The sequence below is a fragment of the Benincasa hispida genome, chromosome 11 (genome assembly GCF_027475165.1).
Source record: "Benincasa hispida cultivar pf3 chromosome 11, pf3_genome.v1.1, whole genome shotgun sequence".
Taxonomy (NCBI): domain Eukaryota; kingdom Viridiplantae; phylum Streptophyta; class Magnoliopsida; order Cucurbitales; family Cucurbitaceae; genus Benincasa; species Benincasa hispida.
The window spans coordinates 54427771-54445703 of record NC_143488.1 but is presented as its reverse complement, the minus strand read 5'-3'; the positions used below and the strand labels follow the sequence as shown (position 1 = coordinate 54445703).

General features: G+C 32.7%; 1 protein-coding gene across 1 annotated transcript; it reads right to left on the bottom strand.

The window, feature by feature from the left end:
• Positions 1-938: 938 nt before the first annotated feature.
• Positions 939-2750, bottom strand: LOC120091564 (polygalacturonase QRT3-like). Its single transcript, XM_039049654.2, has 3 exons — positions 2518-2750; positions 2204-2440; positions 939-2123 (listed from the first exon to the last, which is right to left on the bottom strand). The coding sequence occupies exons 1-3, from the start codon at positions 2707-2709 to the stop codon at positions 1104-1106; spliced, it is 1449 nt and encodes a 482-aa protein (XP_038905582.1). The 5' UTR covers positions 2710-2750; the 3' UTR covers positions 939-1103.
• Between the last annotated feature and the right edge of the window lie 15183 nt (positions 2751-17933).

The following is a 17933-nucleotide window of genomic DNA, read 5'->3' as shown; positions in this document are numbered from 1 at the left end:
TGAGTCATGAGGGAGAAGTCAGAGTGCGTCTTGTAATGTTATTTATGTTGCATCTGGTACATTTGTTATTTGGGAGAGAATTCAAGTTAAGGTGGAGATTTGTTGGAATGCCTTGAATTTGTTTGTTAGTGCTTCGAACTACCACCACATACGGAGGTCTCGCTGGCGTATTGAACAACAAACTTTTCAGTATTCATATGATTATGATCCTAGGGTTTAGAATAGTACGCTATATAAACTCTCTAACCCTAGAGGCATCGTTTATGTATTAAAACAACACTCTCTAATAATATTGTTCTCCTTCTGCCCCGTGGACATAACTACCATACCATTAGTGAACCACATATATCTGTGTGTCGATTCTTTTACATTCTTTTATATCCTTTAGTTGTCATTTTCATAACACTATTATTTTGCTCAAGTTAAAGTTTTTAAGTCTGATGCAAGCATGGACAAAGAGGCAGCTGATGTGAGTATGTATGAGTGACTTTTGCAAGCATGGTATCTTTGGGGGTGTGTGATTTAAATTATTTCACACTTAATATGTTGACCTGTGTTTCCTTTTAGCCAATAAATTCATCCATCTTTCTCATTTTCTCTTGAATCAAGAAAAAGATGACCTTCATTTCACTTTTCTTTATTGAAATTTAAAATTTTGTGGTATTCGTTCGTAAGGGAGAAAAGCATATATTGTTAAAACAATTGATGAACTCATTGTACATAAGTGGGATGAGTCTCCCAAGCTATACTGGAATAATATGTCGAGAATGTGACCAAAGTTTTATATTGGTTAAATAAAGGATGATCATGGATTTATAACTGAGGACAACTATCTAAACAAAAAAAGTATAAAAAATAATTTCATAATGGTTAGTTACATAATAAAAAACTTCAAACAAATTGATTTTAAAAATTATTTTGGAGGAAGGAGAAATCACTTAACAAAATAATTAATGTCTAAACTGAACTGAAACTCTAAAAATTTCCCTTATAATGTGAACAATAAGTGAATACATTAAATACATTTCTTATACTATACATCAATTGATGATGAACCAAGAAACAACGATTAAGGTTTCATTTCAAATTGAATGTAGTATGTATCATAAGGCATAGGTTGTTTGGTGTACTTGAACATGTAATGTAGCTGCTACTGCCACATTGGACCGGACAGTTACTCGGTTATGAGCTAGATTAGTTAACACATGGTTTGGAAATACCTGACCCTGACCCTCACTCTGCTCCATCTCCAATGAGTACACTACATTTCTTATGAGGTTAGGAAATAACAATAAGCTCGAGAAATCAACCGTCCATGTCGTTCCATTCGTCACTCTCGTGGATCCTCTTCCCACCGTCGTCTTAACCACCATCCCTCGGACATTATTTCTATCTACCACCACTTGATCAATTCTAGTGAAGGGAGTCTTGGATTCATCCAACTCGACTATCTTCACCCCTGTATAATCTCCGGCGAACATGTTATCGACGATATTCAATCCACTTATTACGCCCCCTATCGATTTCAATACAACCAATGCATTCCCTAGGAAGAAACATCCTGTTATATGCACTTGAACTGGATCCTCCACCACTATTCCTGTGTAATCTAAGTAGCAATTCACTATCCTTGTTTGTGTAAAACCAGGTTGCTTCACATAAATTCCTACCCCACCTAATCCCCTGGCCTTGTTGTAACAGTGCACTCCCATTATCACATTTGCTTGTCCCAACACCATCACTCCAATCTCTGCTGAATATATCACTATGTCCCTCAACACATTGTCGTTTCCCATTACTTTCACTCCGATCCCTGAGAAGTCCTTTTCGTATCCATCTCCACCGACGTTGATATGCTGCCCGATGAAGGAGTTTCGTATGTAACTTTCGTGCCCACCTTCAATTACTATCCCCTCGCTCGTCAAGTGTGATATGTAACAGTTATCTACTGTAGTTCTCAATGAGTTTATTATGGCTATCCCACCTCCTCTGAAATTGCAGTTTAACATTAGGTCCTTGAGTGTGATATATTCATACATCACAGAAGGTGATGACGGCCTCAATTCTATAAGATGGCCATCGCTTGGAAAAGACTCCGATGCGCGTAATGATCCTCCATGTATCTGTCCCATATGCATAAATTCATTCTTATCGTATTGCATTCGACTAAAAATCAATTGACAACGAGAGAGAGGTAAGTTACCATGAAATTGCCAGCAGCTACGTCAGGTAAGCGCAAGGGGCGACTGATCTTGTACGTCCCTCCATCTAGGTGAAGTTGAGAACCACCAAGGTCTAAAATGCCTTTCATCAAATGACCATCAGTGGCATACGAAAATGCATCAGAGATGGCTTTCTCGATCGCCTCGGTGCTGTCGGATTCGCCAGTGGGATCGGCTCCGTAGGCAACAACGTGATAAACACGTGATCCCGATGTTTCCTTCATCATTTGTTCATCATATGTTCAGACAAATTCCAATCTAATCAGTGCCAGTAGAAAAAGAGAGGGAGAGTTACCGTGAGATGCGATCGAGAAGGAGCTACAGAAGAGAGACTATATGGGTAGTTGTCGATGCGTCTCATTAAGTGATGATCTTCATAAGAAGTGGAATATGAACTCTCACTCACAATGACTAATGCACTGATAATAATTGCATAAACAAAGCCTAGGAAGGGCCTAAAAGTATAAGCATAGTTTATGGGATTCATCTTACTCTCACACTTATTAATTAAATGGCAGTGAAATGAGATGAATTAGAAGATATATATGTATGCAGATACATATATATGCTTGAATTCAATTGGGATGGAGGATGGTATGGGCAATAATCACCTGTGGGCGGCTGGTCTTAATTTCCAAGTGGTCAAATATAAGATTGGAAACAGCAGTCAATTTTGGGTTTGTGTTTAATTTTAATTTGATCTCTATAAGTTTGGTTTGGTTTGGAAGTTACAATTACGGGTAGTTTGAGAGCTCGTAATAGAATATATATTTGGATTGTAATGTAATTCAAAATCCATGTTTGGATTGAGCCTTTTGGGTTCAATTTGTAATATTGAACTCATTCTGCTTCGACAGTTTTTAACCCAATCATCTTTTCTACTGTTTTCACATTTCACGATCCCATTTTCGTTTCGTCTTTGATTTTTCATGCATTTCAATGATTTTCAGTAATCATGATGTCTCCCCCAACAACTCCTTAGCCTCTATAGTTTGGTTAGATTTTCTTAGATGTCTCACTATTATCTTATTTGACCATCATTTTATGGGATATTTAGTATGAGATATTTGTGAAGATTAAATAGATTGATTGTTATGTTTTTAAATGCATTAGGGATTTAGTTAATTTAATCCCCACCTGCCTATGTATTTTTTTTTACCCATCTTAAATTCTACTAATACAACCAGTCTAATGTGAGTAGATGTTTTACTTTTCATACACACTTTATTCTCCTTTTTCTACTACGTTTAACAAAAAACCGTCACCATCAGAAAAATTGTTTCTATCTAGAATTTGTAGCGACCTCTTAATCAAAGGGACCAACATGAGAGATTAACCTTTAGGGTTAAAATATCATTTTAGTATTTATATTTTAAGTTTCATTTTATTCTAATCTCGATAATTTTTTAATATGTACTTTCAATAAAACTTAAATTTAGTCATTTAGGGTTAATTTTTTTATATCAAAATTAGTTAAATATAATAATATTTTTCTTGCATAAAAAGACATTGTGAATATGTTTCTATGGAGTCGTTTGTTTCGTGTACATTCTAGATTTCAATAGAGTGAGCATCTGGATTACCGCGTTTGTTTTTCACTATTGTAAGATGCATCGACATCTGAAGATTTTCAGGCATCAGGATGCCTGGATGAAGGATTTGGAGAGTTTTAGGTGGCCTACTAAAAGATGGATTTTTTAGATTCCCGAGTTGAGGGCATCCCCATTTTCTATTTTTGTCCTCCTTTTTATTTTAGTTTACACACACACATATATATATATTAACCTTCATTTGGATTATATAATTAAAATAAATATTGTCAACCATATATATCATATATTTTTAATTATATCGTAATTCTTATTATTTTTTAGCAATATATTTAAATTTAAATTTAAATGAATATTTATTTTATAAAAAATCTTAAATTATGATATTATTTTTTCGAGAAAAATAACATTTAAAAATAATATAAATTGTATTAATTTTAAAAGAAATTCAAATGGATAAAAATAAATATGTTATAAAAGTTCAAATTATATCAAATTAATTATAAATTAATAAATAGTGATAAGGGCATTCTTGGAACATTATGTAAATTTAAGGCACTCCCAACTAGAAATCCTACGAAACAAACACAGTTATCAAAATATTTATAGGTATCTACAAAAATATTCCTACAAAACAAACATGGATAATTTCTAATATCTATAATTTTAGGCATTTAAGATTCTGGTTATCTACATCCCAAAAAACAAAAAAAGACCCCTAAAATTTAAGAGGAAAAGTTAATAGAGACTAACTTAAAAAAATAATAACAATAAAAACTAACAATGTCAATGGTTGTTTTTAAGATTTATTGAAAGTATAAGGACCAAATTTGGACATATAAAAATATATGAACTAAAAAACCAAGTCTTAAAGTAAAATGATGAAAAATATAGGTTAAAATATCATTTTGGTCTTTATAGTTTGAAGTTTGTTGAATTTTAATCATTAAAATGAAGAAATCTTAAATTTAGCCCTTTTATATTATTGATATTTTTCAAAGACCTATTGTTATTTACTAACATCTTCGCTATAAATTTTGAAAATAAATTCTCATATTATATTTTCTTGCATGAAAATTAATAATATTATTTAGCCAATTTCAATAAAAATTAACTTTTTAAAAGATTAAATCTAATATTTATAAAAAATACAAGAACCAAAATTAAATTGAAAGTACGTGGACGAAAATATATAGACAAAAATTGTATGTTATCAAAATATATTATAATTGCCAAGTTTTCTGTTATTACTTGGAGAGAAAGAGGGAGGGTTTGGTTATATTTTTCAAAGTTAGGTCTCAACAGTTGGTGCAGTGCTAGGTGAAGAACCTTCCCTCTTACAACTTACTTAAAGCAATTTGAATTTGTATTTTTGTCTCTGTTTTCTTTTCTTCTCTCTTATGCATTTTCTAGGAATTGATTAAGCTATCTCACCAAACTTTTCAACCCAACAATAATAACAAACAAGTAAATTATTCAAGATTTTGACCATGGATTTTCCATTTTTTTGGGACATGCATTCACCTAAAAGTCAAAATAAAACACAACATGTGTGTAACATGTGTTTCTTTCTCATTCTCTCTCATTTTCGTTTTCTTGGGAGTGTTGGAAAATGAAAATTCAGAATTAGGTAGTTTTATTGACAATTTAGTTTCATATTTAGATTCATTTAGGTTAAATTATTATTATAGTCTCATAACAAACATTCTTGGTTATGTTTAGCTTCAATTTAGTTCTTGTGATCTTATTAGGTCTCTTAAAATATTCTTGGTGTTACGAAATGTGGATAACTTTTATTCGATATTTTATGAAAACAATTCGGAAATTTCTAAAAAGAAAAAGAAACTAGGAAGATTTTACAAAATTATTGGAATCAAATTATAACTTTTAAAATTATAAATATCAAATTTATCGTCAAGCACGACCATATTATAAAATTAACCAAGATATATAAAGTTGGGATTTTAATATTGATTGGGGTAGATACTTTGACTTCCATATGTGTTGCATCCCTAAAATTTTTATACTAAGTTATGCAAAATATTCTTTAACTTCGTAATTTGTGTCGGGGAACTTTCAAAAGTTTCAAAAAGACCCTTAAACTTTCAAGAAGAGTTCAAAATTCCCTTATCGTTAATTTTGGATGGAAACTACTATTATTTTGTTTCAAAAATACCCTTGAACTTTAAAAAGTTTAAAAAATGCTCTTAAAACATAAAAAAAAGTTCAAAAATACCCTTACGGTCTTACTGCTTATATATGAATAAAAACCATTAATATCCCGTTGCATAAATACCTATAAGCTTTTAAAAGTTGCAATAGTACCCTTATTTAAAAAGTAAAATGTATATATATATAAATAAAAGTTAAAAATGATCTTACCATTAGGTTATATGTGAAAGAGTAATATAACATGCAGTGGAACAAATCAGAATCAATAAGCACTCTAATTACTCTTAATTTGAGTTTTAAACATGCTATTCAAGTGATATTCATAGAAGGTTTGAAGCAAACATTACCTTTGAAGACTTAATCCACGAATTCGCAGCAATATTCCAAGATTGAGCTTGACCACTACACAAGATCTTCTCTACAAAGCTCAAGAAGAAATATGTGGTGGAAACACTCAAATCTAGCTGAATTGCAAAGGAATTTTGGTGGGTTTGTGAGGGTTTTATTTATGCAACACTTCAGACTAATTTTTAGAAATTCTCCCTCATTTCTTTGCATGAAGAATGTACATATACACTGAAATCATGCAGGATAGTAGCGCTGCATGAATGACACCACCTACTTGGCGATAATGGCAAAAACCAATTGAAATTTTGTGAAATTCGATTATAGTGTAGTTAGTGGATTTTTCCTAAATTAGAAAAATCCACTAACTTAAAACCAATTTTAAAATTAAAAATTGATTTTAAATAATACCATTTTATTTTAAATTAGTTTTATAAGATTAATTCAAAATAATTAATTTAAATAAAACTAATTTTGATTTTAATTAAATTTTTAATTAAAAGAATATTAATTTAATTTAATATTAAGATATATTAATTTAATATCTTAATATTAAATTAATAAAACACCAATTTCATCAATATGATTCAATTTCATATTTAAATCATAATAATATTAATTGATTCTCCAATTTCGTTTAATTTCAACTAAATTAAACGTTTTTAATTGTATCAAATACAATCAAATGAAAATCCTAAAAATTGAATTTGAACATTTCAAATTCATAACTCTAATTCCAAAATTCATCCAACTAATACTCAATTTGTTATTCCAATTTATGAGCTAGTAGAGGGATCTAATAAACCTACAGATTATGAGATCCAATGATTTGTAATTAATCAGTTAAACTCTTTAAACCAAATTAATTACTATTTGTTAACTATCAAGGCACACCACTAAAGCTCGATAGTTGCACTATTCTCACTGTAGATATATTTATATCCATTTCGACCATAATCAGTAAGTCGATCCTTTACAGATCGTTCGTATTTACAGTTGGATCAAAATTACCGTATTATCCCTGTAAATACATCTTGCACCTTAAGCTCTCACAAACCCTCAATTGAACAACTGATTTATAATACCATTTATAAATCATATCCCTCTTTACCAAGAGAGAGCAGAGCCTCGTTGTTCAAGACTAGGCATCAACACTTAAGAGAACAACCTATTTGCTAACCCTAAGTCGGGTAGGAATGAATTCCATCTTGCATAGCTATGTCCCTAGCTATCTACCCGGTCTTATCCCCAAAATGGGAGGCTTATTGAGCAGTGTTGTTAGACTTCTCTCGCTTATGTAGATCAAAGGATAATCCTGAAATAAACAGGAGTTCATAGTAATCTCAGGATTAAGATCGTGTTACCCTAGGTAATTTTAGTTTGAAATATTCAATTTTAATAGTAAACGGTCGTTATAAAGAAAAGTGACTATTTCAAGGTCTAGTCTTATGCAAACTCATTGCATAGGATGTTCCCACAAACATGTCTCTACATGAATGATCTTTGGATCACATCATTTGTATCAGTATATAAAATGGGCCGCATTCAATAGTGTTACCAGGATGAAATACCCAACTTCATCCATATACTTATAGACCATTTAGGCTACATACTATAACTTGATCCTGTTTTTATCACCACATAAAGTTAAAGTATTCATACTATAGCCATGGATTTGTTTATTGGATTTTCATAATAGAATGCAATATCAATGACTTTATTGAATAAGATACTCAATAATATTTTATTGATAAATAGAATGTTTAACACAAAATTTACGAACTGCGAGTTCTAGGATATTCTCAACAATCTCCCACTTGGATTAAAACTCCAATGAGAATAAATATATACAATATAATGTTGAGAAACATAGAGGAAAAATACAATAAACTAGGGCACTAATACCATAGATATTCTACCACTTTTCCTAGATTACGTTGCTCAGAGTCCAAGACCAACCAGGTGGCCCTCGAACACTTAGTCGAGAGAGCCTTTGTAAATGGATCAATAAGGTTGTATTTGGAGGTTATCTTTGTGATGATCACGTCTTCTCGATGTACTATCTCTCTGATGAGATGGTACTTTCTCTCAATATGTTTTCCACGTTTGTGACTCCTTGGTTATTTTGAGTTGCAAAAACACCACTATTGTTACAATATAGTGATGGGTAGGTGCATATCTGGAACTACTTCCAAGACAGCCAAGAATTTGCATAGTCATACTGCTTATTTAGCGGCTTTACATGTGGCTACGTATTCTACTTCCATCATGGAGTCAGCGATACAACTCTATTTAATGCTTCTTCAAACTATAGCTCATCTATTGAGAGTGAAAAATGATCTTAAAGTAGATATCTTGAATCTATGTTAGTCTGAAAATCAGAATTAGTGTATCTAGTAAGGATCAAATTCTTAGGTCCATACACAAGCATATAGTCCCTCGTTCTCCTTAGATACTTAAGGATATTTTTTACAGCAGTCCAATGACTGTGTCCTGGATGATTTTAATATGTACAAATTATTATCGAGTCTTGCATTATTATCGAGTCTTGCAGAACAAATATGAATACCTCTTGAAAAAACATTCACTTCATTAGATTCAAAAGATATTTTGTATCTATTTTCTAGCAGACAGGAAATGGAGTTTAAGTTTCTTTTCATCTGAGGTACATAATATACATTTCTAAGTAAGATGAAAGATTCTCCAGAAAATAGCTTGACATCTCCCACTGCATGAGCCGAAATGACTTCTCCCGTTCCCACCTTGAAAGTCATTTCTTGTTTAGAAAGTTATCTCCAAGAACTAGTATCCTATAGAAAAGTGAAAACATGATTAGCGGTACCTGAATCTAATATCCAAGTTAGGTGAGTATTTGCCACTAGACATGTTTCAACTACTAGTAAATCTGATTTACCTTGGTTTGCCTTCTTCACATTCTTTTCGGCTAAATACTTTGGCAGTTACGCTTCCAGTGCCCATTCTCTATGCAATTGAAACACTTCCCTTTGGGAGCCTTGTTTTTGTTTTTGTTCTTCTTTGTAGTGGTTTTCTTATTTCCTTTACCCTTCTTCTTCATTTGTACAACCTTGTCTTTTGAAGAAGAAGGAACATACATCTTTTTATCAACGGGTTTTGTTCCAGACGTAGAACCCTTTAGAAACTTTTTCGGTCGTGAAATAACATTTACTTCACTTTCTTTGAGTTTCATCATAGACTGATATGTCTATAGCTCGTTCAACAGTGTAGTAAAATTGTAAGTAATTTTTTTCATAACACCATTAGTTCTGAAAGGTAGATAATTCTCCTGAAGAGATTCTAATATCATACTGACTTGATTGATTTCATCTATCATCGCCCCATGAGCTTCAGTAATATTAAAATTGAACATCATATCGAGAACATGTTCTCTAACGTTGGTACCATCTTTCATGCGAGTACTATAAACATACTTAATGACTTCATGTCGAATAGAGGATGACGGTTGCCCGAACATCTCTTGGAGCAACACCATTATCTCACAGGCAGTGGGCATTATCTCATGTTTCTTATTAATTACATCGAATATACTTGCTAAGATATAAGCCCTGGCTTTTTTGTTAGCCCTAATCCACCGATCATAGATGTCCCAAACATTTCGGTTCGCTATTATACTGGGAATCGGAGGACATTCTTCCGTCAACATAAACATCAAATCATCCACAACTAATATCGTATTAATGTTGGATTTTCTGTTTGAATATCCTTCTCCGTTAAACTTATTAGAAGCAAACAGTTGTATAATTGAATTTGACATTACTGAAATAATTTAAACAAATTATATTAAACTTATGCATCTAAATTCAATTTTTAGCAATAATAATAAAGTACCCAAAAAACTTTATTTATTTGCAACAATACTTTAGTGATTTAGAACAGTTGCTACCGTGGGGCAATAAAAAATTTCCTTCATTGAAGTAAGACAATCCTGACCAAATACTATATCAGAATAACTCTGTATTCCTATAGTTTTTTTGGTTATCGTTTTTTGTCAAGATCTTTACTAATAATTAGTAATTCTTGTAAGTGTGACCTGCCATTTTCAGATTTTATAGAACGGTATGAATATGACCCCAAGATGAAGACAATATCCAAGACAGAACTATAAGACCCTATTCATTTATGAAGCTTGGGTTATTCTGAATCCTATGTTACAACCCTCCATGGGGATCGTCGTGGTTAACGACTAGCTAGTGCGGCCTAAAAACAAAAACAGATGCAACATAGGAATCTCACGGTTCAAACTAATGGAGGAGACCGTAGAACAATGTTGACACATTTTCTTCACCCACTTACTATGAACTACTTTCCCCATTCACCTTGTTATTGACCCATGCAAACAGTTTCTATATGGAGTAGTCGCGATAAAAGCGACACAAAGCCGACCATGGATCTCACGGTGTGAACTCTTGGGGACATGAGAGCTATTAATTTTATAAGGAATATATTGTTAATCTCCCACTGAAGTGTTATAAAAGTTTGGGTATTCATTTACTTAGGTTTTATTACGACTAATTAAGAAGAACCTAAGTCTATGTGATTTTATCCAAGTATAACATTATATTTGGATATTAACCTATGATGTCTATGTGTTTAAACCAATTTTAAACCTCACACCGCTCACACAAGCTCATAAAACCAGTTAACAACGCTTAATTTTTCAGTCATAATCCCTAGGTAGGAGGTGTTACGTAAACCGTCAACTTAAGTACACCCAGCCTTAGAGAGGTTTATGAACTGATTTGAGTTTGAAACCAAATTTTATAAGGTAACAATCTATTTTAACGGTTTAAAACTAGTTTTTGACCTAAGTGAGCATGTTGTGTCTCTTTGTTATGGATTTTAAAGTCTAATTTCATTTTATAACAAACTTATAAAATAAACATTCTTTAAACCAACCATAACATGCTTCAAAGGCAAAAATTAACATAGCAATTACATCAATTTTTAACAAATGCTAAAGCATGCATACAATATACTATAACTAATTTATAACATACAATAATGCATGTAACATATTTAACTATGGCGGGATTTGAAATCTAAAATGGCATACTTTATGCACAAACATGTTTAATTAAAAAATAATACACATCATATGCATAAATAATTAAATAGCACTAATATGGTTCAACTTTGGCATTCTAAGCAAACAAATAAGCTAAATTATTACAAAAATGGCTCATGAACAACTTTAATCTGATGAAAAACCACTCAAACCGACCCGAACCAAACCCGAATCGCCTAAACCGGACCACCAAGGTACCAAAGGAAGTTGAACCGGACCTATTTGGAGGAGAACCAATCAATCCGATTTCTTCAACCCAAGAAGCAGCCAGGCAACACACGAAGCAAAAACTCTTGAGATAAACAGCATCATGACGCTGCATCCCACTATTGCAACGTTGTTCATCAGCGAGCCCGTGGCGTTGCAACGCTCGATGAACAACGTCGTGACACTCTTGGGTAGAAGGCTCAGCTCCAGTTTTCTGCTCGAATATGCTTGCATCAATCTTCAAATTACAGCCTAATTCGGACTCTAATAACTCCAAATAAATTAAAGACTCTAGGGCACACACATAAGCTCATCAAACAAGAGCCAATTATAAATTTAACATGGAAATCAAAGAGAATTCTAATGCCAAAGTTGAATTTAAACCATATCAGTCACATACTCAAACATGCTTAGAAATTCACCCACCAAACTCAAATTAACGATAATTGAGTGCCTAAATCATGCTCTGATACCAATTGAAAGAGTAATATAACATGCAACAGAACAAATCAGAACCAATAAGCATTATAACTACTCTTAATTTGAGTTTTAAACATGCGATTCAAGTGATATTCATAGAGGGTTTGAAGTAAACATTATCTTTGAAGACTTAATCCACGAATTCAACAAAAATACTCCAAGATTGAGCTTGAAACTTCAACAAGATCACCATCAAGATCTTCTCTACAAAGCTCAAGAAGGAATATGTGGTGGAAACACTCAAATCTATATGAATTGGAGAGGAATTTTGGTAGGTTTGTGAGGGTTCATATTTCTGCAACACTTCAGACCAATTTCCAGAAATTCTCCCTCATTTCTTTGCGTGAAATTATGCATGATAGTAGCATTGCATGAATGGCACCACCTACTTGGTGATAATTGCAAAAAACAATTGAAATTTGGTGAAATTTCATTATATTGTAGTTAGTGGATTTTTCCTAAATTGGAAAAATCCACTAACTTAAAACTAATTTTTAAAATTGAAAATTGATTTTGAATAAAACCATTTTATTTAAAATTAGTTGTATAAAATTAATTCAAAATAATTAATTTAAATAAAACTAATTTTAATTTTAATTAAACTTGTTAATTAAAAGAATATTAATTTAATATCCTAATATTAAATTAATAAAATACCAATTTCACCAATAGAATTCAATTTAATATTTAAATCATAATTTAAATATTAATTGATTCTCTAATTTCGTTGAATTTCAACTAAATTAAACGTTTTTAATTGTATCACATACAATCAAATGAAAACCCTAAAAATTAAATTTGAACATTTTAAATTCATAACTCTAATTCCAAAATTCATCTAATGAATACTTAATTTGCTATTCCAATTTATGAGCTAGTAGAGGGACCTAATGGACCTACAAATCATGAGCTCCAACGATTTGTATTTAATCAGTTAAACTCTTTAAACCGAATTAATTACTATTCGTTAACTATCAAGACACACCACTATAGCTCGATAGTTGCACTCTTCTCAATGTAGATATATTTATGTCTATTTCGACCATAATCAATAAGTTGATCATTTACAGGTCGTTCATATTTACAGCTAGGTCAAAATTATCGTTTTACCCCTTAAATACATCTTACATCTTAAGTTCCCACTGACCTTCTATTGAACAACTGATTTATAATATCATTTATAAATCATATCCCTCTCTACCAAGAGAAGGTAGGCCCCATTGTTCAAGACTAGGCATCAGCACTTAAGAGAACAACCTATATGCTAACCCTAAGTCGGGTAGGAATGAATTCCATCTTGCATAGCTATGTCCCCAGCTATCTTACCGGTCTTATCCCAAAAATGGGAGGCTTATTGAGCAGTGCTATTGGACTACTCTCACCTATATAGATCAAAGGATAATCCCAAAATAAACAGGAGTTCATAGTAATCTCAAGATTAAAATCGTCTTACCCTAGGTCATTTTAGTTTGAAATAGTCAGTTTTAACAGTAAACGGTCGTTATAAAGAAATGTATTCATTGGATTTTCATGATAGAATGCCATATTAATGACTTTATTGAATAAGATACTCAATAATATTTTATTGATAAATAGAATTTTTAACACAAAATTTACGAATTGTGAGTTCTAGGACATTCCCAACAATACGTTAGTAATTGATTGTGTGTTAATAACCAAATATGCTTTTTTTTTTCTTTTGTGTGTGGATATTCATAGTTTTGGAAAGTTTTAAGGGGAAGATTTTTATGTTTGGAGTTTTGTGGGATATATACTTTAACTTGAAGTTATGGTTTATATTTTGTTGTAAAAAAATTGGTGTAAAAATTAGACAAAAGAGAAAAATATTTTTTTACTCCCTGAGTTTTCAAGAATAGATGCAATTGGTTTTTAAGCTTTTAAATTGGCTATTTTAGTCCCCAAGTTTTGTAAAATAGATTATATAATTTGTTTTAAACTTTGTCCTTTTCGAGCTCATGAAAACTTCAAACAAAATGATCATTATACTAATGGTGGGAACATTTTTTAACATTTTTTTTTTTGGCAAGGCTAAGTGTATGTTTGGGACTTATTTTTAAATTGTTAAAATTATTTTTGTAATGTTCAAAGTCACTCCCTAATACACTTTTAGTCACTCAAAATATAAATTATTTAATTTTACACTTTTAAATATAATTTTCATATCATCAATATTTGTTTTTGTTAGGTTGTATGTCCTAAAACTCATAGTTTTGTAAATAGTAAATATATATAAAGTTTATTCAGACAAGTGTTATTGATTGTTTAATAACTCTAAATTTAATAAACTATGAACCCTTGGCTATTGTCCTGAATACTTGGACTTTATGTAGAGACATAAACTTAATCAAGTTCGAGTAAAATAACCTAAACAATCTATAGTACTTGGATTAGGTTGTTCCCTTAAGGATTGATCCCGGGTCTTGAACAAGAGGCCCCATCCTCTCGTTGGCCTGAAAGGGAATGAATTTAGTGATTAAAATCCTAAATCAATTGTTCATAAGAGGGACAGTGGTACTTAAGGAGAAAAGATGTAACTCATGGGTATTTCGGTAGTTGATCTAGCTTAGGTTACGAACAACCTGTGAAGGATCAACTTATTGATGACGGTTATATCACATGGACACACAATATATCTATAGTAAGGGGGGTGCAACTACAGGCTATAGTGGACAATCTTGTTAGTTAACGAATATTGATTAACTAAATTAAAGAGTTTGACCGGTTAGTCTCGGATCGTTGGAGCCCATGATCTATAGGTCTATCAGGTCTCTTTGCAAGCTCACTACAGACAAAATTGAAGAACTAGGTGAAGTGAGAATTTGAAATGTTCAAATTCGATCTTAAGGGAAAATTGTATTTTATATGCGATATAATTTACAATTATATAATTAATTGATTAATTGATTATGTTTGAGAGTATTCTTGTTTATTAGCATGTAAGTGTTTCATAAAACTTGATTAATGTGATTAATCAAAACTAGGTGTCATAAACAATTTAATATGTGATATTAAATTTGTTTTTTTTAATTATTTTCTAAATTATGAAAATGCTTTTCATAAAAAACTTGATTTTTTAATTATTATTTTTAGTTAATGGAAAAATCCAATTGTTGGATTTTTCCACTAACTTAGTGGACTTTGAAGTGACACTTCCCAAGCTTGACACCTAGAGATTACATGCTAGTGGCGTTTGAGGTGGAAGACATGAAAAATGAGATATTGCATGTGTTTTCTCTTTAAATGACTTTGTTTTTTAATTTTGCGAGACTAATGCTTCCACAACTTTTGACCTAAACTCTTCCACGTCAACTCTTCTTTACTCTCCTTCTTTCTATAGTGAAACTCCCTTATTTTCACTAATAAAACGGCCCCACGGCGGTATTCCTCAACCAGAGAATAGTGGGGATTTACCATTGGTGGTGTGGTTCGTGCACGGGAGAGGAGGTTTGCGGTGGAGTCTTCAAAAGTTGTATTTTCTATCCCTTTTGCATGCATATTCTTGTTTTTATTGCAATTAAAACGTTGCAAATTCATCGCTTCTGTTGTGTTGTGCATGCGTTCATTATTATCCATTAAATGGTATTAGAGCATGCTTATAACTTTCTATTGCAAATTGGTGGGTGTTTTTTCATTGATTGGATGTTTGGTTGACTAAAATGGATACATTACAGTTTTAGCATTAGTTTTCTTTAATAACTTGTTAAAATTTGTAATTGCTCATATGTTTATGAGCATTAATGTGTGGCAAAGGGTCTGTAAATTTTCTAAAGTCATTAGAGTCGTTATTAGGCTGTAATTGCTCGGTTCCAACAAAGAGGTAACTTCATTATTGGTATAGAAAGGCTCATCGACTCGAGAGTTTGCTTTCAGACACGAAAATTCCCTACCAGACCCGAGAACCAGGAAACCCGACCCAGTTCGGTGGTGTTTCCTGCACGCGCCAGCTGTCTCTTAACGTCCGACCCATCAGGAGCCCAAACCCAGTTCGTTTTTTCATGCGTGTGACTCGGTTCCACCAGCGCCTCGCGCACTTGCCGTCTGTCAGTGACCTGACCCGCCCGAAGCTCTGACCTGCGCGCCCGCTTCGCAACCCACACGCTTTCACCCATTGACCGCACTCGCGTGCATTGACCAGATGGTGCAAATGGTCTGGACCAGTCCAGTTGACTTGGTTGAGCTAATTTGACCGATTCAACTTGGTTTTTGGTGTTTTCAAGCCGGTCCGAGTGGTTTTTGGCTAGTTTAGATTGGTACAAAGTGTTTGAAGTTAGTTCGAGGGAGCTGCTTGCTGAATTATATAATAATTTAATTGTTTGTTTGCTTTTATTGCCAAAACCAATCCACTTTAGTGTTGTTTAATTACTATGCATTTGATGTATAATAGTGTTTGATTATGTGTGCATAAAGTATGCCATATAGTTTTTTAAATACCCCACTATAGGATAAACATGTCGCATACATTTGTTATATATTATAAGTGTTATAATGTATATAGTATGCATGCTTAGTTTTAATATAAACGTTATACTAAAGCATGATAGTTTAAGGAAGCATGTTATAAACGAATGTTCTATGGTTATAAATGTTATAATATGTTTTATAATTGTTATAAAATAAACTAGAGATTTAAAATCTATAACAAAAATAAGATGCATGCTCACCTAAGGTTAACCGATGTAATTCAATCGCCTTTTTTAAGAGTTAGAATAGGTCATTACTTGTTAAACAAGAGTTGTTTACTTACCCGGGGTGATCTTGTCTAAGGTTGGGGGTACTTAAGTTGACAAAGAGCACCTCCTGCCTGCAGATCAAACTGGCGTCTAAGTTTATAACCCTAGTTTTATGAGCATGCATGAGTGGTGTAAGGTAATAAAATTTGTTTATCACCTAGACATCATAGGTTAATCCCGGTATAAAAGTTATGCTAGGAAAAATCACCTAGACTTAGGTTGTTTAATATTAGTCAGTTAATAACCAAGAAAGTACCCAATCTTTTATAAAATAGAACACTTCAGTGGAAGATTAATAGTATATGAGATATATTATTCTAGTTCTCACGTCTCTAAGAGTTCACACTGTGAGATCCATGCTCGGCTTCGAGTTGCTATTAGTGGCAACCTCTCTTCGGAAAGTGTTTGCATGGGTCAATAATAAGGTGAATAGGCGAAGTAGTGAAGGAAATTAGATTCGAGATTTCCATGAGCAATGAAAGAAAGATAATTTTAAATCACAATCATGAATGAACAATACATTTACAGTCCACTTCAAACAAGCGGTTATACAATTCATACAAAAATTACGACATGAAAAACTCAAATGAACAAAGAGACAAACTCTACGAACATTTGAAGAAACGTCTCCACGCTTTGTTGCGCACGACTGCTCGAACAACAGCAACCTCAAACACTCGATCTACACGACCGCAACACAACACAAACTCTTCGCACTCGTCCTCAACGATCGCCTCGGTCACGAACTCCTCACCAACAACACGAATGGCCTCCAGAAAACCTCGACGATGTCGAGTTGAGTATCACTAAAGCTAAATGATCGTCTAGAAAAAGCTATGCGATCGTTTAGCCCATCGTTTAGCTTGGTCTGTCGCCTACAGACTCTACACGATCGTTTACTTAGGGCAAGCGATCGTCTAGCAAGTAAATACTGCACGATCATTCAGCTCACCACTGCACAATCGTTTAGCTCGCCCCATCGTCGTTTAGTAAATCCGTATTTACTTGACGACTACCGTGAGATCTCTTTTTGTGCGAGAGAGAAATCTCTAAAACTTTTTATGAAAACTTCAACAGTTTGTAAATCATCTTAAAATTAGGA